Source organism: Synchiropus splendidus, chromosome 16, assembly GCF_027744825.2.
Source record: "Synchiropus splendidus isolate RoL2022-P1 chromosome 16, RoL_Sspl_1.0, whole genome shotgun sequence".
Classification (NCBI taxonomy): domain Eukaryota; kingdom Metazoa; phylum Chordata; class Actinopteri; order Syngnathiformes; family Callionymidae; genus Synchiropus; species Synchiropus splendidus.
In genome coordinates, this window is record NC_071349.1 from 5,476,212 (window position 1) to 5,503,046 (window position 26,835).

A 26,835-nucleotide genomic window follows, 5' to 3' on the forward strand; every position below is an offset into this window, starting at 1 on the left:
CTGGATTAGAGATTTAACAGCAAATCAGTGAAGTTAATGGAATAAACATAAGAAACATTATTTTATTGAAGCTGATCTCATTTTATAAATAAGGTCAAACACAAGTATCAAAAGCAACACTAGGGAAAAAAAGGGTAAACGCATTAAAGAAAATCATAATTTAAGGAAAGTAATAGAACACAAAAGTCGTATTAACCTTAGTGGATTAATTTGTTTTAAAATGGCGAACACTCTTCATCCTTGCTGTTAGTCAGTGAATCTTATCTGACATTACATCACATCATCACTTGAGGTCCTGAACATAGGAACAAGTCCAGGTGTTGATCCAAATAAAGAAAAAGTCCAGTGAGTTCAGGCACTAAAAATAATATTGACATTAAATTCCCTTAACATGTGTGCTTTTAAATATGGAGAATATGCAAAAATATACTTTTGCATTAGAAAAAAGATTGTCATTTTGTTCACATCCATCCTGCAGTCAAACCCACACAGTCTTCTGATAAACATTTGTTAAAGCTTCTCGTGCAGCACACAGGTAGCCTGGCCACGGTGACCTTCACTAGCAACGCTCACCTATTCACACGACTGAAACAGTGACAGCACCCTCTTGACCTTTTTTCCAACTCACTATTTTATATACGGACATCCTTTGTTGTACAAAAAGCAAGTAACAAAACACGTAAACAGACAGAGGTGACAGGTGACGACAAACAAAGCACTGCATTTGTCATCTAGAAAGGTTTTATTGCTTTGGCCTGGTTTCAGAGCAGCGTGTCGCGCTCCTCCGGCTGAGACGACGCAGAAGCAGCTCGGACAATGCAGCGGGATCCTGAAACTCCTCCGTCGTCCTTCTTCCACAGCACGCTCCCCTCATTTGTCTGGCATCAGCTCAGAACCCAAAGTCTTTTTGTGCTGAGAAGTCGAGGTCTTCTTGGTCCCATTTCCCCGGAGACAGGCACTCATCAGAGTTGAAGTCCTGAGGGTTTACCCCAATGTCCAGGACCTGGGGGTTAGTGCGAGACTCAGCGAGTCTGGAGAAGAAAGACATCATTTTAATTCAATCCATCCCCATTTCACTCCATCTGTGGTCATGACTGAGAAGACTGAGATGTGGACACAGAAATGGTGATGTGCTTTTTACGAGCCTAAACAAGGGTTTTCATTCTTTTAATCTTTAAAGAAGGTAAATGATCTGAAAAGGTTCAGAAGACACCGCCCACGTGCTAAATTGTTCCTTTACTCCTAATGATTTTTGATGTCAAACCCATTAGAAACCCAGAACTCTGCATGTGTGACTGTGACTCCCCACAACACAATCTACCTGAACTAACAACACAACTGTGATGAAGACAAAGTGGAGGACAACAGCAGGAGATGCCGCCTTCTACTTCAGTCCAATGGTGTTTGTTAATGATTCATGATCTCCAAATGGCTGAGATGGGCATCCGGACAGATGGGCGGGTAAAAACTGACCACAATGATGATGAGGTGAAAGCCACTGACCCGGTGAATGACATTGTTACCTGAGTAGGACTCAAAGCTATCCAGACTGCGACTAGGAGGGGTGCAAAGGAAACATACAGGTAAGGTCATGGAATGCTTAAACCTTTATCCCAAAACAGGCACAGAACGCTGGGATTTTTTTGCAAATGTTTGACCTACAAGCGCCTGAATATGTATTCACTGATCGCAGCCAGCAGAGAGCAGTGCTAATCTCTTGTTCTACTTCCACTTTGTGCAGGTTGGGGTCACCAAGGTGTTGCACTGGCCAAGCCTGTAACCAATGGGAGGTTTAAAAAAATCATATAATACACCTTACACACCTTATTATGTTGGATTTGGTGATTCCTTTCTTGATGCACTGTAGGTAACTAATGTGAAGAATCATAGTTACTAAGATCGAGATAAAAGGTTGGTTGTGTCTCAGTCAGTCTGTTTCTCCCTTCCTACACAGTTCTTTTTGAGCTATGGCTATTAAAGTCACGTGTAGTCAGAATACACGAATTAGACAGAAGACAGAAGTCAACTGAACATAACTAGTTGTGTGATAAAGTGTGTGCGACAACTCAAAAATGCATAAAAACAGATTTCAATGAGACCTGAATAAAAACAAATGGTTCAACTTTGGTCTCTCTTGATCTGGAACATCCTCCGTATCCACAAATCTTCGGAAGGAGAGGTCACTCTCTGTCCAGAAGAGTTTGTAGGTTGAAGACGACTACTGCCACCTGCTGTTCCAGTGAGAATATTTCAAATGTTGCTAAATGTATTGACTTCTGTAGCTACAAATAAACAAAGACTATGCGGCAGACAGTGCCATCTAGTGGTCCAAGCAAAAGAGGACACTCTCATGAAACCACATTGCCACATCACTAGTATTTTATACTTCATTCACCTACTTGAAAATGCAAAAATACCCCACTGGCTTACCTCCAACAACTGCCCCAAATAAATATGCTTATGCTAAAGTTTGAATCATTGCGGGATTAATGTACTTCAATGCATTAAAATGTATTTTACTTTTATCCCTCAGAATTGTAAGTAGTATTTGAAAGAGGTATACAACAATAGATGCTCTGTACACTGGCTTGCTCTGTGGACATAGACCAATTTAAGCACCACTATCATCTCCATTCGAGGTATGACAGTTGAAAAATCACCATACCACGAACATCAGTGCACCCAAAAACCAACAATTAATGATCTCCACATACGGTGCTGCTTCATCCGCGACCGCCCTCATTAATCACAGCGTGGGAGAGGAGATAAACACTGCTGTTCTGTAATTACAGTCTGCGCAGTCAAACAGTCATCAGATAACATGCTTAAAATGGCAGCGTGGTGCTCGATTACACAAACTGCAGCCACTCGCCAAATCCCAGCGCTAATGTGGAGGGAGTTCTCACAGGGACCGGACACACTGCCAGAACAAATCAAGGCCTGAATAAGTCTTTGTGGGGTTTCTAGAACAACAAAGTGCCAGCAGAGTGAATGTGCCGCTCGGACTTAAATTGAGACATTTATCAGCGAGGCCTGACAGCTCTTTTTAGGAGTGAAATCGAGGAATTTCAAATGAGCAGAATGGGTGAATTTCCCGCAATGTAATGAGTTTCTTCCCACAACAATACAGTGGCTTCCTTATCAGCGATGATTAGATTGGCTGTGACTCAAAAGGAGTCAGCCTCTAGTGATTCCCTCAGCGACACGTCGCCTCGGCTTCCGCAGAAATGACAGAGCATCAGGACTCTACGAATGTCTGGCCTGTAAAATGAGCTGCCAGTGCAGAGGAGGAAGGTGATGTTTGTTGCAGCTGAAATTGCAGATGGTCATTTCAAACATCAGCTTCGGTGCCAGGTTTGCTCAGACAGGGAATCTTGGGAAAGTACACATGGCTACTCACCTTGAGAAAGCCTCATCCAGACCGTCCTCCAGCTCCTGCCAAACACAAATACGGCTTGTGTTTAGTTTTATAAAGCAGTTCTCACTATTGCTGACTCATTCTATCCAGGTGAAGGCAGATTATCTTTAGATTTGACATGCAGATAAAAGATTTTTCAGTAATTGTAACAGATCTGATTTAAAATTTACCACCCTAAGTCAGCAAAGTTTAAGGTTAAAACCCTGAAAATATAAAAAGTGTTTGGTTATTTTGAGAATAAGCCAATGTTAAAAATAATCACTTGGTTCACTCTTCAAATCTTTGATGACAGAGGAAATATTCTGCCTGAAGTCACAGTCTTTTATTTCCTGCCAACAAGTGGTAAACAGGAAGGGCAGGGCTGATTAGAAGACAGCAGGGTGGTCCTCCTGATGCAAGTCAGGCACTAACCAGAGGGATTTCTGACAGCTCCTCCTATTGGTAAACACGCAACATACAACTGCAATGACGAGTGTGTATTTAGATCCTCATGAGTAAAAAACATCTCGTTGTACATACAAATCTAAAAATTCCGGAGTTATGTTCATCTCAACAATAGAACTATCCATAAAGACAAAGATCACTTGACTACCAGAAGTTACCGTTTTCCTCACAATCGTCATCGACAGTTCTGAGCTGGGACTCACCCAGACAGTGTTGTTGTTCTCTGTTGCATGATTATTCACCATGAAGGGATCAGATCCCGTCTGTGTTGTTCCTGAATGCACCAGTGCTGCCTTTGCCCCCTCAGCGATGTCGAGGAGCTTCGCCGTGGCAACCTCTGGAACAACAAACAAAACTTGTATTTCCTCTTAAAAGCTTGGTGCCGCTGTAACATTATAGCGAACTGCGATGTGAAACATACGTTCATACGTTGTAATGGCAACAGTGAGCGACATGCGATGATGCCACTCCATTAATGTATCTCATCACTGCTGCCATCTGCGCATTGTCTGTGATAAGTGGGCCGGCGAGCAACGCTTGACTCCCACACTTAACCATGCCGACACCACAGATCTGAACTGACTGTACCGTAATGGCATCGGGAGATGATTAATGTCTGTCAATAATGACTAACACTTCTGATTAATGATGCTCATTCAGGCTCATAAAAAGTCACTACTTCCCAAAGTAAACAGGCTTATGTTAGCTCTGCTGGTTGTGAAACAATAGATGGGTCAAAAATGAACCGGTGACCACACAGGAAGCCAAGTATCGTCAGAGACAGCAGCTTGCACCAGAGCATCTTTCATCACAATTTAGACGTCAGGAGAGAAGTTTGGAGCCGGATGACAGTCACGCTTACTCTTTCAGAAGCTTGTTTCAGTTGCTGTCAACTACGTTTTTCTCCGAATCGTTGGAGTCCTGCTCCAAAAGCTTTGGAGTTTTGTTATCACATGTTATCCCAGTAGAGTGAGACCTTACAGTTGAATTCATGTTTTTAGTCTGGCAAAGTCGGGAGTTACTCAGTAACTTGAATATCATTGTGGTTGTTTCTTTCTCACAGAGGGCCATTGGACAAATAAGTGTAAAAAGTTGAGGTGAGCCTAAAACCTTTACTTCTACAACAAATGTAACTAGATCATGCTGCTTCTGAAGAAACAGCATGTGAATGCAGTGTGTTGCGGTCGTGGCTCTGTACGCAACAGCGGACATGATGATCAGTCAGAGGAGGTCTGCAGCTACGTTTTAAGCTGTGAATGGCGGCTGTTGCTGTGACCTTTCCCCATCACTGCAGCGCCATCGTAATGCAACGCTCCCGCCTTTCTGAAGAATTGTTGAATCCTCTTCCCATTCATTTTCAATGGGAAAATTTTGCAACAAAACCTGGAGTATCTTGGGAATCTTTGCTTTTTGGAACGGTGAAAATTGCGTGCTGAAAACTGCAGCGGAAAGAAAAAATGCTTTTTGTTTTTTTCATGGTTGTGCTCGCATTTGAAGGCATTTTCAAAAAGTAATGAACCACTGGAGCGGTGTAGCATGGACTGCTTAAAAACAAATGCTTTACAAGTAAACAATCACAATTCAGTATTCTGAAAAACAGTAACGGAACTCATCACAGGAATGTCACAGGATGAAAGCACAGCGTCTAACTTATTATTGAATATCATTTTTTAAATTATTTCTGTTTTATGCAGCCTTTTAAAACAATTGTAATTCAAATATTGCAATAACTACTGATACACAGAAACAGAATTTCAACATTTCCTCAAGTACATTTAACTTGGAAAAACACATGATTCAACTGTTACAGCTGGCACTATGTTTTCATCATATCAATATTATTCATGCGCAAGTTAGTAGTGAGATGTTGGTCCCTCAACACTGAATGACATCTGGAGTCGTCAGTATCATAAATTCAAAATCACCGCTCTGTCACTGCAAGTTGTTAAGAGGGGATTATAGATCATCCTTAAAACATGTGTCAGCCATAAAATGCCACACAAGCAGGACCAGGGCCCAGCACCAAGTGTCACAGCAGATTTGGAGAGATTTCTGGCCACGGGCCACTTGGCTGAGCTGAAGAGAAGCTTCTCGACCATAATGATGTTGTAGATTGAGGTGAATAGCGGATTTAGAGGAAATAAATGTGTCCATTTTTTTAATCATTGCCTGTCAAAGGCAGCTCTGAGCCGCTGGCAAGCGTGAAGCCGTAGCTAAAAAAAGGCAGCAGCGAGTACATGGCTGCTGGCTATACCATCATCTCCTGCTGTGTGCATCAGGCAGAACTTCTAAAGTCTTCTGATAGCTATATTGAATAGATATCCTCATCGATAAGCGTGTAAAGTCCGGGAACGATGGCTCCATAAACAATTAGGTCACGCACAACAAACCTCCCTCTCAACCAGACTGCAACAGTGCGACACACTATTTCCACTGTCACAGTCCTCACTGTTGTCATTTATGCCAAAAAGCGTTGTAAACAAATAAACTCATGACCATTGCATTTACATTGTAACTTATAGGCCCAAGTGGGAATTTAAAAATAGCTAGTTGGTTACCATTGACGGAGACTCTAATCAACAAGAGCACCACCTTGTTTCATCATAGCTAACTTCAATTATACTCAGAACAACTCCCCAGCCAACAAAGAGCATCAACATTTGACCTGTCGCCTCAAAATTTCATCTCCTCAGGCGGCAATTTGAGTGTAAGCGGGTGAGTGAGGATGTGATGTGGTGTGACATGACTGACCTCCTCCTCCTTTCATGCTGCCGATGCTCGCCGAGCTTTCCGACTGCGAGCTGCTGGCTGCTTCCCCATCCGAGCCCGACTTCACCCTCTTTTCCTTCTCTATGGAGAGGAATGAAAGACCATGAAACAAGAGAAAATGGGAAAACAAGAGAGCATTTATCAACGGAATAAATTGCAACAGGACCATTTCATCGTGTCTCACATCTCACTGCGTGAGAGTGAAATGGTCAGCAATAATTGCATGTCTGAGTTCCTAACAGTAAAACATGAATGATTTGCTAAAAAAAAAAACTACTGAAAACAAAATTAAAAGGGAGTAGAAGCTGTTGGTTGAATAACATCATGATACTTTACAGCTAAAAAATAATTTACATTTGTATTTAATACACACAAGTAGGAACAAGATTTATAAATATATTTTTAAGGTTTTCATGATAAATCCCATTTTAATACCAGACACAGAGTGATCAACGTAAAGGTGAATCAGCACACATGATCTCTAACAACAGTTCTCCAATGATGAGCGAAATCCTTGCAGAGGAAGTGCATAGCATATTTTTTAAGCGTCTATCTGAAGCTTTATTTGACTTTAGTTTCCTGTCTTCATCATGGATCCTTTTGATATTGTAGCACATTGTACTGTATAATGCAGCGCAACAGAAGTGTAAAAGCGATTGATCAGTGTTATTTAAACTGATTCATTTTGCTATAATTCATTAATTAAAATGTATATTAATCCTCAGCCATAGTAAAAACACAAACACAATTATGTATTTTCTTTGGAATTGCTCCAGAAACACTCCCTATTTTGGATCAAACATTTAACATTCCCAAACTCAAAGGGTTTGTCGTCAAAGGGCGATTTTATAAATACACACACAAATCAAACCAAAACCCCAGAGTCCACTCCAAGTTCTGTAGTTCTTCCAGGCCGAAACTCAGCTGAAGGTGATCATTATCTCCCCTCTTCAAGCCCACACCTTCAGGAAGCGGTCATCAAAGATTGAACGCTCAAATTATACACCAGGAAGAATGCATAACAAAGGCAAAACTACTCTCTGGCTCCATGAGAAGATTCACCACAAAGCATGCTGTGCAGCAGCTTCAGTGACATTTCCTGCTCATGTAACATACACTGACCTCAAACAGCCAAAGTGAGATGTCTTTTTTTAAATAGCATGTCAGACAAACAGGAACAGAAATGCTGACTAAAGAAGTTCTCTTCACTTCTGAAGGTCAAAAAGAGCACCCTGGTTCAAAGTGTGCCGTTTTGTTCAATACGATATTTCAGAGGCTTTCGTTACAGCTGGATCAGAGACACAGAAGAATGTGGGGAGGAATGCGAGGTGGGCGGTGGAGAACTCCTGGGGGAGGATAATACAACTCGGCTGTTGCCTGTTTCATACTCAGATCTCATACAGTCTTCCACAGAACTTCGCTGTAATGAATGATTTACAGCTTATGCATTAATTCTCTTCCATCAGGGCAGGAAAGACATCACGATACTTCTGTAGTGACACTAATGCCACCCTGTCAGAAACAGTGGCAAGGTGAAAATGTAAAGAGGACACAAATGTATCACAAAAAGGCCAGAAGAAGGGAAGTACCAATTGAATTAAACTTCATCAGCAAACTTCAGAACATCCCATAAAAGTATGGAAAGATGTTGGTAATATCCTCAAAACAGTCCCCAGAGCTGTGTAACTCATAACACGTACATATAATGAACATTCCTTTAATTTAAACAATAAAATAATCTTACCAAAGTCTGTGAGCCTTGTAGCTGCCCTCAAGTTGCACGTGACTTGTACGCGTCCTGTGATAGGACACTCAATGAATAATTTCGGAACTACCCGCTATCCGCTTTTTCCCGCTCTCTGGACCATGTGGCTTATGAATTTTTATAGGCAAACAAGCTTCAGACTAATGAAATCACAGCTTATTGCACTGTTCTTTGCCCCTGCATTTCCCTGGCATCTACAGCCACTCAGGCGGAGAAAGGGTTTGTTTGCCACTTCCAATCAAGGCTCAGCGCTTGGTAAGTGCAAACATTTTCAATATTTTTGTCATGTTTAATGTGTTAATGACTGGGTGCACGACGAGTGTATAACAGGGTTCCACCATGCACAGTATAAACCAGCGAGGCGGTGCACCACAGCTTAAATGTCAGTCACTACACCATCAGAAAAATTATCTCTTTAAAGATGATGGCTCCGCCCCAGTTTGTTGAAAATCCTGGCGAAAACCCTGGTACAATCTTGTTAAAGTTAGCCTAGACTCTCTCTATTTTGTACATAGTTGAGGTGATGCAACGCCTGGTAATGTGTAAGTGGATACTATTTCTCCAGCTGGGGTGTCATAAATTAAGGCGGTGCGGGGTATGGGAGGTACTGTTTGAATTCTGACTTGGTAGGACATCACTGAAAGCCTTGGTTAGAAATGTACGGCCTGCCACTGGAAATGACCGATCAGAAATAACTGAATACTGTACTTAGAATGTCTTGCTACAAACAATTGAAACTCATGCACCTTTTTCCATTTTCATCAGTCAAGATTTCAATGACTCGATAGATGTAAAAAAAAAAAAAAATGCATAAGAAGATAAATTTCACTGACATTTTAGTGACACGACAGTCAGGATATTATGTGTGTATCTGTGTTTTAATTTAATGCAAAGATTCCAACCAAAAAGGTAAAAATAAAACAAATAGCTTATAATAATTAATTCTATAATCTGATGAAAAACTATGCAAATGACAATGGCTATAAAATCAAAGCTTTCAGTAAATCCATTTGTATCAGAGACACACAGTTGAGACCAATGCATAAAAAGTAGAGTAAAGAAGTATAAGTTAGAAATAGGAGAAAAAATATCAGAAGATAATAATAAGAAAACAGAGAGAAATAAGAGCGTAGAATGTGAAATATGAAAGAATATTGGCTATGCTTTACAATGCATTTGTATTAGATTAGGAACCTATATTAAACTAGCTATTATTTATATAGAAAACTGATCATATGCCTGATTATATATGACAAACAATACCACAGCAGTAAATCTAAATCCCAATCTTAAATGTGACCAGAATATTGTATAAGAGGACACAAAGCAAGGGCATGAAGACAATGAACAGGTATAAGAAGCAGAAGAGTGACATTGATGAAAAGAAGAAATCAAGACTTACTGTTTATGATACAATAGAACATAAATAGTAAGAAAAATACACAAAGAAGCACAATAATCCCCAGACAAGGATCAGATGAAGAATAATAAGAAAAAAATATAGTAAAAACAGGAAAATAAGAAAGAGAAATAAGAGGGCAGAGAGGAAGTAGAAGAAGATATCAAAGAAAAATACATGGAAGAAAAAAGTAAAAATAGAATGGGAAATGAAAAAGAGATGTGAAAAGGAAGACAAAAACGGTAAAAGAGTAGCATTCTGATTTGAGTATTTACTGCACCATAAACACAAATCTTGATTTTTGAAATGTTCTTTAAATCACTTTAAAGACCAGAGACTGACAAATACACTTCATCAGTTGGAGTGTTTGCCACTTGACACTCACACACACAATTCATCTTCCTTTGTCTGGCAAACCTGTCCATCCCAACACCCCACCTGTCATGCTCCCCTGCCTGTCTGGCCCCATCCCCCAACTCCCGCACATCTATATGCATGAACAAAAAGGTTTGGGTGGTGGAGGGGAAAGAAAATTATTCCAAAGCAAGGAGATTCCAGGTGCCAGACAAAAGAGCATCAATCGGTAGTCACACAGCGAAGCACCACGATACAGTCCTGTGGCACTTTGCTGAGAGCCGTCATTTCCACTCCAGTCCTACATGCAGTAAATTGCACAGATGTTCTGCTGAGCTGTTTCCAAAGAGAAGAGCTGGAAGTCTGACAGTGTCCTTACACAGCAGTTTCATCTATGCCACATCGTATGGACTCACTGCCTCCATGATGTGGTCTTCTCAGCGCCTCTCTTTTTTTCCAAGGAGTAAAACCTTATTCCAAGTGTGGGGAAGCTCATGAAAATCTAGAGAGAATCTCAGCTCCCACACACGGACAGGAGACTCTTCAACTGCTGTGCCTCAGGCCAACCTTAATTTCCCACCACCTACACTCCCTGCTGACACCAAGACAAGAGGAGTTTGTAAAGAGGCAACCTTCACTCTTTACAGCTTTATCTTGAAATATCTTGGGAGAAAAAAAAAAAGCTGTGAAATGCACGCAGATATCCACTCACACGTCAGTGCTACTGAATTTGCTTAAAATATTTTTAGATGAATGAAAAACAAACCTAGCTGAACATTCCATCCAAATGACACATTTCAACAGAAAACAGAAAAGTGCTAAGACAGTTGGTTGTGGCATGCAAACAAGCTGAGACATAAACACTAAAATCTAAAGCAGACATTATTTTTGTGTATTATCTGGAGTTCAAAGTTTCTGCATAAAAAAAGTCGACAAACCTTTTGCTAAAAAGGAAAACTACTGAAAAACATATTTTTTTCACCAAGAGGAACTCCAGAATAATTGTGAAAATATCTGTGTGTACTGTACATCTTGCATGTCATGTTTTCATGCCAAGCCATTTAAGTCTGGTCATTTCTAGCGCATTTGTCCTCAGGTCAATAGATGGCCTGAACATCACATGAACGTAACTAAAAATCTGTAATTTCACAAGTAGTTATAATCCTAGCAAGTATACCCTTAGTGGGTGAAATACAGTATGTAATTCGTCCTGGAAAGTACAAACAATGCAATGGTATGTTGACTATCCAACCATGAAAATTACCATGTGGTTCTTACGTTTAAGATGAAAATTCATGTGAAATACAGAATTGTGTATTATTGCAGATAACTGGCAGGTAGGCAGGGGCCTCAGGGCGTTGAACTTATGGTGTCAAAAAAACAGTTTGCCTGGAAAGACGTAGGGATGACCTTTGAACTCTGCTGGTCAGGTCATCTCACTGTTTGTGTTCTTTGTGACACTGCCATTTCATTCTACAATTCATTTCAGCTTTTAATTATATTTGTTAGTATGAATACATATATCACTTATTAATGTAGATATAATGCACTGTTTTGTTATAAACTTGTAGGGCTGTGTCATCTAATGAAAAAGTTTCACATACAATAGCGGTCTGAGACAAGAGTAGAGTGATATGGAGAGTGTTTTCAGTAAACTTATTTACTTGGAGGCGAACATTACAACAAATGATCACACACGCATGTGGTTGTCTGAATGTCACTTTCAGACAACCACATGTATTGTACTTTGCCTTGACACATAGTCAAGTAGGGCAACATTTTGTTACATTCTAAATAACAACCAGGTGAAAAGAGGATGAGGTAAACTAGTCCGGTCCACTTAAGGTCAAAATCTAAAATGTAGTCATGAGACATTACGATGATGTTGCAAGCACCGGACACTGGTGGTCATTACTGGGAGAATTAATGGATCATGAACAGAAAAGGTTCTGTCTCAGCCTGGGAAACACAAATATTGACCAAACACAGAATGAAAAAAGTAAGACGTCCAGATAAATCAGAGTTGGACAAGCAGAAATGGAGAAGGATGTGTAGAGTAACAGAATTACGGAAGGGACTTTGGAGTAGGGGGTTGAGAAAGGCAACATTTTTCCTCATCTTTCACACTTCTTATGCCGCTGGGGGCAACCATGCGTACCTTCTTTGGCAGCCTGCCAGAATTCAAACGCCACTCTGAAAGCCTGAGCCACGGTTAGTGTAACAGCCTGCGCCTGTCAGGGCAAAAACACAGGAGGCTGCAGTGAGACATTTAAAGACAAAAGTGAATATGTATTTCTCAAAGACAAAGCAAAAAAATAGGAACTGCTCACGAATAACAGAAGTTATTTGTTAGTGAAGGAGGAAGAGAAGTAAACAGGCGCCATGACAGGAGACAGTTAGAGAGGGATTTGTGGCCTTTTGGCCTGAACACAGCGAGTCAAGGGAAGGAAGGGTGTGGTTCACTCAGACTCACAATCTCCTGGGATGAAGAGAAAAACCCCTTCTCTTTGGTCTTACTCATGTCCAAGACTTGACAGGAATGCAACACTGATTTAAGTAACACATACTGTCTGAATAAGATGAAAGAGGCACTAACATTTGATGTTGTGATTTATGCTGCAGGAAAACAACCAAGCAGCCAACTACATCTATAATCCAAAGTAAAAGTAGAGCACCTCACAATTACGTCATTTTTGAATTTTAAAAGTCAAAAAAGTAACAACTGATGCAATAACTTAACCTGTTAGCAGCGCACTGTCTCCATGACGCACTTGTTACAGAGCTGCATCTATATTTAGCTCACACAACCTTCATAAGAAGAAATGAGTTTGAAATCCATTAAATACAGCAAATAATTACAACCAATCTCACACTGCTTTTTCGCCACTTTTTGCTTTTCTGTCATATATCGGTTCCTTTCCTGTGAGCCATTTTTAGGAGCATTTCCTGCGTGAAACTATAACTAGGGTTAGGGTTTGTTGTTCAACAGTGCAGCATGGTAACAACACTATATCAACAGTACGGTATACTGCACTACTACGTAATTTCATCCATGCAGTACAGGTTAGTATGAGTAGGATGGTATTGTGCACTTCATAAAGCAGTACAGGACTGAGAAGCACAGTTCCATGACACTCACCACTTTTTTCTTCGTACAGAGGAAGGCATGACACTCGAGGGTCTCGTTCTGCTGGCTCTGGACAATGTATGCGAATACTTTGTCATGCATCTTGTCCGCTGTGCAATATGATATTCTGCAAAACAGAACAATGTGCACTATTAGATATAGAATTTCATCATCACAGATTAAACCAGGTCATTGTGCTGCTTGTTCGCCTATAATCCTTTAATCTGTTCCCCAAACTTGATTTAACATGTTCAATCTAGCCTTTCCACTAAAACCCCAGACATTCTTGAGTAAAGTCACGCTCCACACTCCACAGCTGTCGGCAGATGCATTCTGGAACAGAACAATAGGACATCTGGACTGTCCTGCTGTACGAAGGCCCCATGTTTAGATCATTGCATCACTTTGCAACTGTGTTTTACAATGTTGCCTCACACACAGTTTGGCATCAAATGTTTATCACTGGATTGGGTTTGTTGTGGCCGACAAGACTGTCTGTGCCACAGGTGTCAGACACATCAGTCTTACCCGTCTACCCATGGTCATCAGGTGCAAGACTGGGGTTTAAAAATAGCACCATAAAGAGCAGATCAGGATGTCCTTATTATCATAAATGACAGGGGCAGGTGCTGGAGCGCAATAGTGAATGTCTGCCAACTGTCTTCCATTATTTCTTCAAACATCCCTTTTGTCTAACTGTATAACTGCAAGACTCCACGGCCTCAATTACACAATTTTTACAAAATTCACAGTACTCAAAACAAGACTTTTTAAATAAAGATATATATGTTCATCTACTCTTGGAAAGTCCAGAAAGAAAATGTTTTCCTCCACAGGTGCAGCGCCGTGTGAGCAGATGTCTGGCCCTCAGCCCTCTTGGACCACAGATGTTCCCAGCTGTTTCTCATCTTAACACCAAGTCAGGATCACAGCGGCAAACAACCCAAACACTCCTGTCTCCCATTGACTGCACATTAGCTCTGCCTTTCTCCAAAGGTTTCTTGCTGCTGAATAATTCCTCACTTTAAAAAAATGGGTTATCAAAAACTGACACAGCATTTCAGCATTTTTTTTTTTTACATAGATGGTAATGTTTGTTAGGGCTGCAAAATGAGGGGTGGCCGAAGTAGTCATCCTCCACTACACATTCATTCACCACCATCTATGAGCCTCATTGTCTCCCTCATCACGGGCCGATGAGGTTCCACCATTAAATTGTAGGGCCCACAACAGCACCATTAATAAAGGCTGTTGGTTAAAGGCAGAAGAGGCTAAAGTGGAAGAGATTGAATTTATCTAGACAATCAATCACCGCACATGAAAAGAATACTTGGAATTTAAGGTTAGAGATTAAAAACATGTAGTAACGTGAGTGTTCTACCCCAGGTAATGATGGGATTATGCATTATTTCATTTCGCCAGGATGGATTACAGCATTCCAAAATGCTCCCATTACACATTAACACCTAAATTTGGGAGAGGGGAGTCAATCACTCTTAAGTCGGGACATGAGATGGAAGGCGGTGAAAATGGAGCAGTTGAGCAGGCCGCAGCAGGTTTGCCAATATTTACTAGAGCGGACAAGTTTGTGTGTTCATGCTCCTGTGTCACACCTCAAGTGTAAACCCAGACATTCAGCTGCTACAATGCTGCACCAAGAGGGATTGATGACTCACAAACACTTCAGACTTCAGCACCTTCACCTCCCCGGTGAAGCACACATTTGTTACACTGTGGGTGTAGATGTGATGTGATGGTCTTTGACACAGAAAATGTCCCATGAAACAAAGGACTCACCTGTATATGGAAATATTTTCTATCAATTGGTTTGAGGCACTGTCGTAAAGGATGATTCCACGAGGGGAGACTTTTAATGTGACTTTCTGGAGCTTCTTTCCACTTGCTTTTGCCTGAAAGAGGAAAAGAATATGTAAATATTGCTCTCACACTCACTTTTTTTCACAATACTGCTTTCACAGAATTTCCCTTCACGTCCTCACATAGTTCTGTGGTGGTATGGAGGGGTGGGCATCACATCAGACAACACGAGTGTTAAACAAACTCTCTTTCAACCAGTTATGAGGAGAACCAAGAGTGGTCAGTGCATTTGTTGCTCCAACTCAGCGCCTGTCTTGCTGCAGCTAGCTTCATTATCCAGCGAACTGCCAGATCCAATATTATTAAGTCTTTTCTATCGTGATAAAGCTGCTCAGCCATTTACTGAGCAACAGTGCACCAAACTAATTGTGGCCTCCTTTAAATGTCAGTCTTGTCCCCAAGGGAGAGAGTGGGCTGCCAAAGTTCCACTGAGAGGAAAGAGCAAGACTCGGAGGAAACGACAGCGTCACTGGTTGTTTAATGTTTACATGAAAGGCTGACTGATGACCTCACAGGAGGACAATGCTCTGTGTTCTAATCCCTGTTTACAGTACATGTTGCGGTGCAGATATTGGATTGACCAGATGAAATTCAAGACCACAGCTGTTTACACTTAAAATCATCGTCACTGTGCATCACACATTCGATTTTTATTCTAATAATTGCTTGTCAGATGTGCATTCATGCTCATGACTTTAACTGCAGTGACGTTTGTCTCATCTCCCACTGTCACATTCTGTTCTGAGTGAGTTCAGGGAAGTGTTGAAACACAAAGACTACTGCCAAATGTTGTCAAGAAATGGCTCATTAAATACATTAATTCAATGTATTTATTCAACATCAACACCACCATAAACCAACAGTCTCACCGTGGCAACTATCCTCTTGACAGCAGCTGCCGACAGCTCTTCTCCTTTTGGCTGCTCCACCATGGTCACTCCTAGATATTTGAGTTGGAACACCATGCCCTCCACAAGTGTCTCCCTCGTGTCAGTCCAGTTCTCCGGAAGCTCTGGCAAATAAAGCAACGTGTAAATAACAAAATACTTAAATGAATTGGGCCTTTTTTTTTAAAATTTTTGTTGTAAAAAAGCTGATTGCGACCTTCCTTAGCCAGATATTCATTATTTGCAACTTATTCTGCTCCCTTCTACAGAATAGGGTGTTCATTTTTACATTTTTTTTTTTTTTACTTCAGGTGGTTCTTGCAAATTATTTTACTGAAAAGCTGAACCAAAAATGGCCATGGTGACTAAGAGAGCATGAAGGGGAAACAAAACATGTTAAATATTGACAGTGATATTTCCCAAATTCAAGTGAATATACACATTGCACAACAACAAAGTGCTGAGTGAACATAAGAAAGATGAGGAAGCATCACACCCAACACAAGCGGTAGAATGTTGCTTCAACACTTTGACATCGACATATTGCATCACTTTAACGTTGCTGCATTCTATTAAAGCTTTATGGACTTGTTGGGTGATGAGGATGTTAGAGAGGGTTGAAAGACATTAGGAAACAAGTTGATATCAGCCTTTTGAAAAGGTTATTTTAACACTGAGTTTATTTCTCACCAAAGCAGTGTTATTTTAATGCATAAAATTTAGTGAATGATCAACTTCGGATCATTCCTCTTTTCTCTTTACTACATGGTGTGCATCTTATTTTTTAGCTGCGTCGGACTGCGAAATGACGCTATTTATCCCAGTACCAGACATAGTCACATGCCACTCCTTCTGTTGATTTAGGAAGATAAGCATGAATCAGTGCAGCTGTTAAAAATCCAGCCATGCAAGATAAAGATATTATTAGATAAATTAGATTATATTTTCTAGGAGTGACTCAATTACAAGCCGCTATGAAAATGGATTATTAATTTTTAACGGTGCAGAAAACCAAATTATTTCCAGGCTAAAATGGGATTTTTTTTTAAATGCATGTAAACAGATGGTTGAAATTTGGGAGAAAAAACTGGATTTCTGGAAGTCTGATCAACGCACTTAGATAATCCAGTTACTAGCTCAATGAAGCTTGGATGAAACCGCTCAATAAGAAGGAAATGGAATCTAAGGAGGGGGTTAGCTATATTGCTACTTCAGGCACACACACAAGCCTAGAGCTCTACCATGACACAAAAGCTTAAAACCAGATCACGGTAATTCTGAATTTCTCCAGATCACCTGTTTGAGGGTCTCTGCAGTTCTGTGTAGGCATTTTTATTCATTTTTTATACATACATACCATCGTTCAAGCTATAAGAAGAAAACTGAATGAAAAAGCGATAATGTTATTTTAATAAGTAGTTCTTCTACTGAAACTTGCAAGTCTACTTTAATCCCGAAATCTACATCGTGTAGTCTGCTATTTTAACCACTCCAGGATGGTGAACCATCACTCTGATTCTGCTGTAAGCGTGTGAGCTGGAAGCTTGTGAAGCATTGTGTGCACTAATAATAATCCCCATTTTCATAGTGACTGCATTTGCATTGACTCATCCATCCCCCCACCTCCAGCAGCAGAGGCAACCCCTCCCAAGCAGCTTCTGCCACTGCAGTTCTTATTACAGAGAACTTCAAAGGCGTCATGGAATCCCAGGAGCTGTGGTTGGTCACTGAGCATCACTCCACCACGTGACAACACCAGAGTTGGCAATTTAACGCAGATGTGAGCATAAAACCAGAGCATGGAAAAACATTCTGCAATTCAGTCAATAAATAGACGCAACAATTATTAAAACCCATGAAGACATCAGTGTAATAAACACCCATAGGTTTCCAGTTCTGATCCATAACAGATACCTGAGAGCGCCCCACATTACATTCTGGCTGTGGAAGAGCTTGGTAAAAGCCTACTCTTTCCCTGAATTTACTAAACCCAATGCACAGTGAGGAGAGCCATAGAAGGGCAACATTTGTTTGAGAAAATGAGCTCAATCTTAACTGTAGCCCTCTGTTTGTAAAGTAGAAAAGATGAATTACAAACACGCTTCCTTCCTTCATCCACATAAGATGAAGATGCATAGCAGTTGATATGAGTGAATACATTACAAAACCACAACCTACATGAAATTAGTCAATGAGAGAATCACAGACAGAGAGAAAAACATTTTTCCAACCACAGCTGTGAGTTGTGACTATAAAACAGTTTCGGTACATTAGCCTTAGAATTCCTTTGCATTGATGAGTCTTTTCAATATTATGACATATATGGCATCAATGACAACCAATTGAACTGTGAAAGGCATGAAGCATTTTGGAGAAAAGCCTCCCACCCGATTTCTGAATCGTAAGTTTGAACTTTAGCTCCAGTGTCACCTGATGGTCAGACATTGCAGCATGTTCTCTACTCTTATATTTGGTCATACTGAGTGTTTTTTTAGTTTGTAATCTTGCAGCAAGCCACAACAACGTTCTGGTGCCTTCCTGTCTGCACCTTACACAATAATGAAATGAACCTGAAAATATCACATTCTAGAAGCATGTCTTCTTGTTCAAATTTGAACATCATACAATAGTTTCTTTAACTTCGCCTATAGTTGCAAACAGAAACAGTTAACAAGGAAGCAAATTGCGCAAGCAACTGTGAGCTCTGGCAAATTTCTTCTATTAGCAAGTGAATTGAATTTCTTTTCAATTCCACTGGAAAAGCAAGTCAATTCACGCGACACCAGTGCCACACCAAACATGCGATGCATCACTATATGATGCATCATGCCGCACAACCCTAACACAACAGTTCCAGGAAATTAACCATTAGTAGTAACCATTTACCACCAATGAGATTTTGAAAAAACAAACCTAAGATGAACAAATGAGTTTGATTCCTGGCACTGAGCTGGTGCGGTGATGTCTTTTATTGAGGACTATTAATGGTGTGAGATGTAGATGAATTCAGCAAAGCACTCAAAAGCTACACCACCAATGCGGTCATTAATGGGCAGAAACTTAAGCAGGGAATGAAATAGCAGCCATTCAGGCCTTAAATGTAGGACAGGCAAATTAGAAAAGCAGAACTAACAGTTTAATTAACGGTTCAATGATCTGTCACATGATAAAAGAACGCGCCAGTTCAAAATCTAGCAGTAAAGTCACATGCAGAGAGATGCATATGAACGGTGGAATTATCGAGTGTCACGTTTTGATGACTGGAAACGGAGGGAAGAGTGGGGTGGGTCTCTGCTTCGCTGTGAATGCACACTAAATAATGCAGTTACTAGTCTGTGGCAGACAGAGATGGCGAGATTTCCTTTTTTTGATGCAGGACATTTGACCACTGGAAGCCATCATCACATCATTATTCCTATGAGACTGACCACGGCCAGCTGAGTTTGTGACAAATGACTGTTAACAACATTCATCATTCTGGCAATCGGTGTCATAATGTATGAGTGGTTGCAGTCGTCACGACATGAGCAATGAGATGTCCTGCAGTAATTGGTTTAGACATCCGATGCTTCCAGGGTGAAGAGTTGCACAACCCCCATCTGGTTTGACAAACATTAAATAATGACGGGTCAATGGTCAAGCTAACATTCTTTAGCAGGCTGCGCAAGTCGAACTGCTTTGTCAACAATTGCCCCTTTGTTAGTAGTCTGAAAGGCAGCTGGAGCACAGAGAGGAGAATTGACATAACCAATATTTTTTAATGGAATTCATCATATATAGACAAAAGAAATGTCTCTATAGTGCAGTCAAGGTTATTCTTGAATTTGGTAAGACATGACCAAGAGACTTAAAGTGCAATACTAAACATGCAACGCATTCACTTAGACCATTAAACTTTTTACAAATTGGTAACCAGGGTCTTCAACCAGGGTTTGAAGAAAGAGTACAAAACCCCCACACAGAGGTCAGTCAAAGTTTCAAACCAAGGCAGCGGTTTCGGGTATATCCTTTACGACTATGTAAGATCGTAATAATTTATTCAAGTACACACAAGTTACATCACAGAAAATATGTGGTCCACAAACTACAGCTGTGCATTCCATCATAGTCATCATATTAAAATGCTTATCCACAGTGATGCTGTGAGAGTGAGTGGATTCCGTGAATGATCCGAAGAAATAGAAGCGATGTAATCTCTCCATCTGATCCGTAGTTCACTCTCAGCAGGATGTCTCGGCATGCATAAGCCAAGAGACATCCCTACATGTCCACTCTACCAAAACAGACTTTCAATCCATCTCTGAGAAACGCACCTCACAGCCATCTGAGGAATTCTGCTGCTTGCACTTTGGACATTTCGTCACAAGGAAGAATGATGAAGTAACTCTGTAGGCACCTGACAAAATATCTTCCTCTAATGCAACAGTTCATCACTGCACCTTTATGTCACAGTGAAATCAATGACTGACTGGTGGTTTTGGTAATTCAGGATTCAGTTAGTCTAGACTGGACGGGTGCATTACAAAATAATTTCCAAAATACGGATGTTGCAAACCATCACAAAGTGAATAAAACTAAGGTAGTAAAACATGCTCCTTTATTTATCCTCCATCAGCTTTACTGAAGATCAATTTAATTCACTGATTTTGGGCTTCACTTTAAACAGAAGTTTCGTCAGACGTGACTGTTGCTGGTCAGAGATGTCGAAGTATGAATGTAGAGCGAATCATTCAGATATAGTGTTTGTCAATGGATGATGTGTAGCTACAAGAACAGCCCCAGACCCTCCCCATGTAGCCCCAGGCTATTATTCATGGGGTACAAGGAAAGTTGCACAAATGCAGGTCATAAAACACAAATAAAGGCCTTGGGAGCATATTACCACAGAACCAGGCCAGGACACTAAAAGAACAATCAATACCCTGTAAGTAAGATGAAGAGTCAGCGGGGAGCCAGGGCACCGAACAGCCTGCTTTCTTTGTCCTTGGGCAATGAATGCTCCTCTAGTTTCATCTTTGAAACAAGCAGGCTAATGATATTCTTGTCTACTCATCCTGGAGCACTTCCAAACACACCAGGAACATATTGCATGACTGTAAAGCGCTCACTTTTTTTAACAAACAATTCCAGTAGAAGCAGAGGATTTGAGGGGGATAAGAGCCTTACGCTCCCTCGCGCTGAGACACATGTCTGTAAGTATTGGATAAATCCGCTCAATGAAGTGAAGGAAAATGAGTGGTTATGCCTGCCGGAGTTCGGAGCTGATCCCCGGCTGAGGCCAGGATGTACCCTCATCAAGTATCAAGGTTATGAAACTGAACCTCACAGTACACAGCATCCACTGAAACAGAAAAATATTGGCGAAGGAAGAGAGTCACAAAAGTGTTTTTAGAGAAGATATGAAAGCAAAGCTACAACAAGCAAGCAGAAACACAAACTATTGGATGTGTTCAGAGTGAAAAAATTGTGACCTGCAAATGAACATAAAAAGAGAAGCCTTTTGATCAGGGAAACTCAGATATTAGGATGCAAATCGAGTGAGCCCAGAGAGACTGGATGGGCTAAGGTCACGACAGGTCATCCTGTGTAAAATATACAAGAGCAACTGGTGACCTGATCTCTGAAAGGGAAGAAGCTAAATTGAGGCAATTTCCGAAGCAGCTGTAAAGCACAAAAAAAGGAACACTTAACTTTTGAAAATCTAGAAAAATGTACTTTGCTTCTTAAAAATACATAGAGCTGGACTCCCAAATCGATTTGATTCTGATCGGACTAGTTCAATTCAAAGCAGGAATCCAATGGGTTTGGGATATCTCAGTCACAATTCCAATTGTTATTCAATATGGTAGAGATCCTCAGAGAACTAATGCCATGGAATCACTGGTGTGAAAAACTTCCAAAACAGGCTGTAGTGGCCAACATTGTCGTACCACAGTTTTTTTTTTTTTGTCTTGGCGTTCAGACCCAGCTGCAACAGTAGATTGAGAGTCTAAAAACCTGGCTATTTGGAAGACAGTGCGTGAAACGCAACACCAAAGTTGGAACATTTGCTGAGATTCCTGAGTGAGGCAGTGATTTTAAAGGGCTGTTCTAAGAGCAAGTCTTACCTGAATTACATGCTCCTCAGTGAGGGGGAGGGATCCCAGAGTGACGAAACCATTCTTCGGCGTCTCAAACTCGACAGGTGAGTTAAAGACATGTGCATGCGATGACTGTACTGAAGATGACATACATGCGATGCTGAAAACGCTAAGCATTTTCAGTACTTGCTGAGCAATTACGTAGGGAATAGACTGATCAATCGTTGCTGATCAATCAAGCCCTCCTCAGCTTAGTTGGCATTTCTACTGAGACTGAAGCGACTGAGAGAAGGCTGCAAGCCACAGCCACCATATGTCCAGACATATGGCTGAAGGAGATTACATCAATTATTTCTGCCCAGGAAGGTGAACGGGTAAGCCGGACTGCCTTCGTACTTTCTAGAAAACATGCAGGAAGCGTCTACCACTCAGTGGTTGAAATAATGAGCTTTTTCCACATTATAAAGATAATGATCTCAACTGTTGTTTTCAGCACCACATTTATTGTGGTAGAAACAAGAGCAAGTCAAGCATATAATTCCCACACAGGATTAAAAATTGTTCTCCAGCAGAAGCAAAGCATGATTGTGCAGTCTTTCCCACACACAGAGGTTTGTCATATTATCTTTGTGGGGTCTGCTCATTGACATCCTTAAATTAACCCAACCATCCAAAACAAATGTCTAAACTTAACCATGACTCTTACACACTCAAACCCTATTTTAATTACCTTGTTGTTTTAAGCCTCAAATAGAGGCTTAAACCTTGTGGGATCAGGCAAAAGGGGCCCACAAGGAGGTGTTTCCCCAAAATTGGGCCTCAATAGGATAGACATGCTTAAACACACCTTAAATACCACACCCAGTCAGGACACATATGTACTGACAGGTCTGAATATGGCACCACAGTGGAATCTGATCATACACCTCACTGGATGCTCAAAGGTCTGAACCAACATTCATTACCATCTAGTGCCAAAACAGAGACATTGACAAACCAAAGCATCCTCACTGAAATGATGTAAGATACTGACTTTGGGAAAGTGGACTTTTGTGTAATATACTGATGAAAAAGGCAGCCTTCAACGTAAAATGTTACACACAGGTATTTCAATGGACTGAAAGAACGGTTTCCTTCGGTAGTGTTCCAGGCAGGGTGGCATGGATCGTGTGTTGCACTGGGCCACATGGAGCATCGCGCACGGTCGCATGGTGCATTGTGCACGCGGGGAGAAAAAAAAGAAATAACACGTTTTAAACGCCTTCCTGACACGGTTGTCTGCATTGGTTCTTATCAACACATGCAGGTCTCGGTGAAACAACGTGGACATTCGACTGACGGTATTGGCGTCACAATATCACAGGTAGCGGTAATTCTACAACCCAGCATCAGCTAGGTCCCATCAACAAATTCTAAAACAGTCCAAGTATTAGTGAAATCATCAAACAAGCCAATAAAAGACAGCCACTTATGGAGGGAGAATTGTCAAAAGGTTTTTCATCACAGGAGACAAGGGACTGACAGTTTATATAATGATTTCGAGAACATTATTTCTAATATTTCCTCAATAGCATCGAGGAAATGTGTCCAGATGGGTCCATAGTTAAAGTTAACTGTTCAGAGATGTGAGATACATTGGGGATAGCAGATAGATGGCTCAATTTAACCCCTAAATAAAACTGGCAGAGCAGTCTGCCAGACACGACTGGGTTCTACGAGATGTGAAACATTGAATTTCTCATCTCAACAGTTAGTGAACTATTACATCTAAATCTAAACAAATGATGATGTTGGAAAAAAACTCTGTTTTTCAAGAGACACTTATGTGTCCAACACATGGAATAGAAGATTTATTTATCATGATAATTATTATCGCTCAAATGACAACATTTATTATGATTTTTTGTGTCCATATCGCCCATCCCAACTATCTGTCATTGCCGATCACAAACAGCGATCATGTGTGACAGCCGACACTCTGATGAAGCGCTGGTTGTGATGCGTCCAAGCCTCCCGACCCGCAACTCACTTGGCAGCAGCATGTCTGCTGTGGAAGTTCTTTTAATCTGTCATGTAAAGTTTGCATCCTGCAGCGCATGCACTGGAAAATCGCATTAAAATACTTCTGCGTCACGAAATAAATACAAGCATTTGATGGCGCACAGTTTTCTGGGCTCCTGAAAGTGAGACAGCTAAATATATCACAAACATAACAAAGTCTCCATAGATTCTCCACACGTCGACATCTCACATTGAATTAAGTTTTTTTCTGTTTTTTTTTCCTCCTTTAAAAGGAATATAAAAATGTGTCTGAATTAAAATGACTTAATGGTTCATTTTTTCACATCATGTACACAGAAGGTCTCATCATTTGGATTACAAATTGATAGTCAAGCCATGTGATCGGCACTCTGGCTGATCGGTATGGGTAAACTCCTGACTGGAACATGCCTTGTTCAGGGGTTTGTTTGTTTAATGAAGCAGGCAATAAGTAGCTGTATTACAGTGCAGTGAGAAGAAGCAACAACAGATTTTGAATTGTCAAAACCGATGTTCTCCCCCTTCCCGCCAGATGATGCTTGATCTTTTTTAATAGGCCATTTAACATGCGTGACCATAATTATTCACCCGGGCTTCAGAGACAAGCATACCGTGACTGCACCCAGATCTGATTTCAGCACATTCATGCTCTCTCTAGCAACAAAGGCTTTCACATCCCCCTCTTTTTTCTCTCAGCAGCATTTGCAGCAGGACAAGATTTAAATAGATTTTTTCTTGATCTCCACTACGCCTTTTCCTTTATGGGCAAATCAACTCTTGCTTGAGGAGGTGAAGGAGGCTTCTGGTGCGAGGGATGTCCAGGGTTCCCAGCTTCAAGCTGTGACCTCATAGGAACAGTCCTGTATGTGTTTAACACTTCTCATAAGTGATTCACTGTTCAATGTACTCAAACACTATTAAATAAAAGTGTGTAGTACTATTTAAAAGTATGGCAATTGGATGTTTACATCACAAAATTGTGAGTCTAACTGTATATTTGTGTGAGAAATGGACAAAACCTAAATAAGAGGGCGCATTACCAAATCAAAATTCTACAATTCACATTCAGCAAGTCTAAAATTACAGCGTGTGTGTACCACATGCAAAAGACAGGGTCCACCCTGGAGCACCACCCTGACTCCACAAGACAGAACAAGTCGCTTTCTATTCATAACACTGTGGTTGGCTGGCTACTTCAGTAGCCGAGCAAAGCCTGTCATTACATCACCAGACTAGAAAAATGAATATTTTGAAAAGAGGATTCAAACCCTTCACTGATGTGGCAGTTGAAAACAAAATTCTACGCAGACTTGGCAGGTGGTTCTCTTCTGGTTCCATGTACATGGGACCTTGTACATCATCATCACTTTTATGTCTCTGACTATGATATGTTCAGTCATTAATATTAGCCCGAATTCTGAGGACTATGTGATATTGGAACAAATGACTGGGGGCATCTCACTGTTATAGGTTTGGGTAAAACCGCATGGTAATTCAGAAGTCACTTACAATCCTGGATATCATTGAGGTAAATTAGCAGGTGGATTTCCAAAGGTTGGAGTCGTACATATACGGCTCATACCCATAGTGTGGGGTTCTGGAATATGACTTAGCTATGTAGCAAATGGAGGTCACGACACCACAAAGTGGGCAGGTCTTTTAACAGCACTAAGTGTGCGGCAACAACAATGCTGTTGGGTTACATAGGAGAGGTTGTCAGTCTGTGAACCCGGCTGAACAGAGATGGGGCCAAAACAGAGCATTGATCTTTGTCCAGCACGCGTGATATGATGCTGCCAAGTGTTCCATTGTGACGAATAAACAGAGAGGAGGAGCAAACAGGGGACATCCCTTTCTTTGTGAAAACGAAATTGTGGGCAGCGACATGTGACAGCTACAGTACACAACAATTCTATTTTAAAAAAGGGCAGATAAGAGTAAACGTCACTGGACCCAACAAGTGGAGGTGATATTCCAACCGCTCCTTCATTTTTGTTTCACATCGCCTAGCAACAGCGCGTTGCTAGGACGGTTGAACCTCGCCAGGAAAACGACCCCATCGCTTCCTACCACGGTCTCCTCCTCTACTATCTCCTCTCAAACCCAGTCAGTCACCCGAGTGACGTGGCAGGGGGATTCAACAGTCAAACTGGAGTTTCGGGTGACTCCAGGAACTGAACGTCTTTCAAGTTTAACACGAGCTGGTGTCGGAGCCAAGTTCAGAGTCGCAGTCATAGCTTCACAACAACGACACTTCTCACACACCGCGCCTTTACACCGTCCCAAATAGCAGCGGCAAACGCGCGCGTGTACGGTGGTGAACTGGTGGCAGGTAGTGTCAGGATGTTAGCTGGTAGCTCGTGTAGCCAGATTAGCTCCTGCTAACACTCCACCGTTTAAGCACCACCAGCCCCGACTTACTTTTATGTCTTCCTCCTGTCCACGACTGCTTGGCGATGCTGGGGCTCCGTATAATCGCCCTCCCGGCTGATTTTAAAGCGTCCATATCGCCGACCGAAAGTGGGGCAAACACCCCCGCGTCAGAGAGCTGCTCCCCGCCGCTTTCTAACACTCAACTTTTCTCAGCTGTTCCTCTCCCTCCCCTCCGCTGTTCGCTCTCGATCGATGCTGGCCGATCATGCTCGTCCCCCTGGGCGGTGTTATGTATGCAAAT

At 41.3% G+C, this 26,835-nt stretch overlaps 1 protein-coding gene across 7 annotated transcripts; it reads right to left on the reverse strand.

Moving 5' to 3' along the window:
* Window positions 1-42: 42 nt before the first annotated feature.
* ldlrap1b (low density lipoprotein receptor adaptor protein 1b) lies at window positions 43-26,793 on the reverse strand. 7 transcript variants are annotated; one of them, XR_008412698.1, is made up of 11 exons: window positions 26,583-26,793; window positions 16,024-16,166; window positions 15,074-15,186; window positions 13,289-13,403; window positions 12,308-12,380; window positions 6,614-6,712; window positions 4,066-4,199; window positions 3,401-3,435; window positions 1,669-1,774; window positions 1,524-1,555; window positions 931-1,031 (listed from the first exon to the last, which is right to left on the reverse strand). XR_008412698.1 is itself a non-coding variant. In XM_053845846.1 (10 exons), the coding sequence occupies exons 1-10, from the start codon at window positions 26,665-26,667 to the stop codon at window positions 985-987; spliced, it is 837 nt and encodes a 278-aa protein (XP_053701821.1). In that variant the 5' UTR covers window positions 26,668-26,793; the 3' UTR covers window positions 43-984. The 7 variants fall into 7 exon arrangements, 5 of the variants coding, with proteins under 5 accessions (XP_053701821.1, XP_053701820.1, XP_053701819.1 ...); XM_053845846.1 differs by lacking the exon at window positions 1,669-1,774 and having other exon boundaries at window positions 43-1,031; window positions 4,105-4,199; XM_053845845.1 differs by lacking the exon at window positions 1,669-1,774 and having other exon boundaries at window positions 43-1,031.
* Window positions 26,794-26,835: the final 42 nt, after the last annotated feature.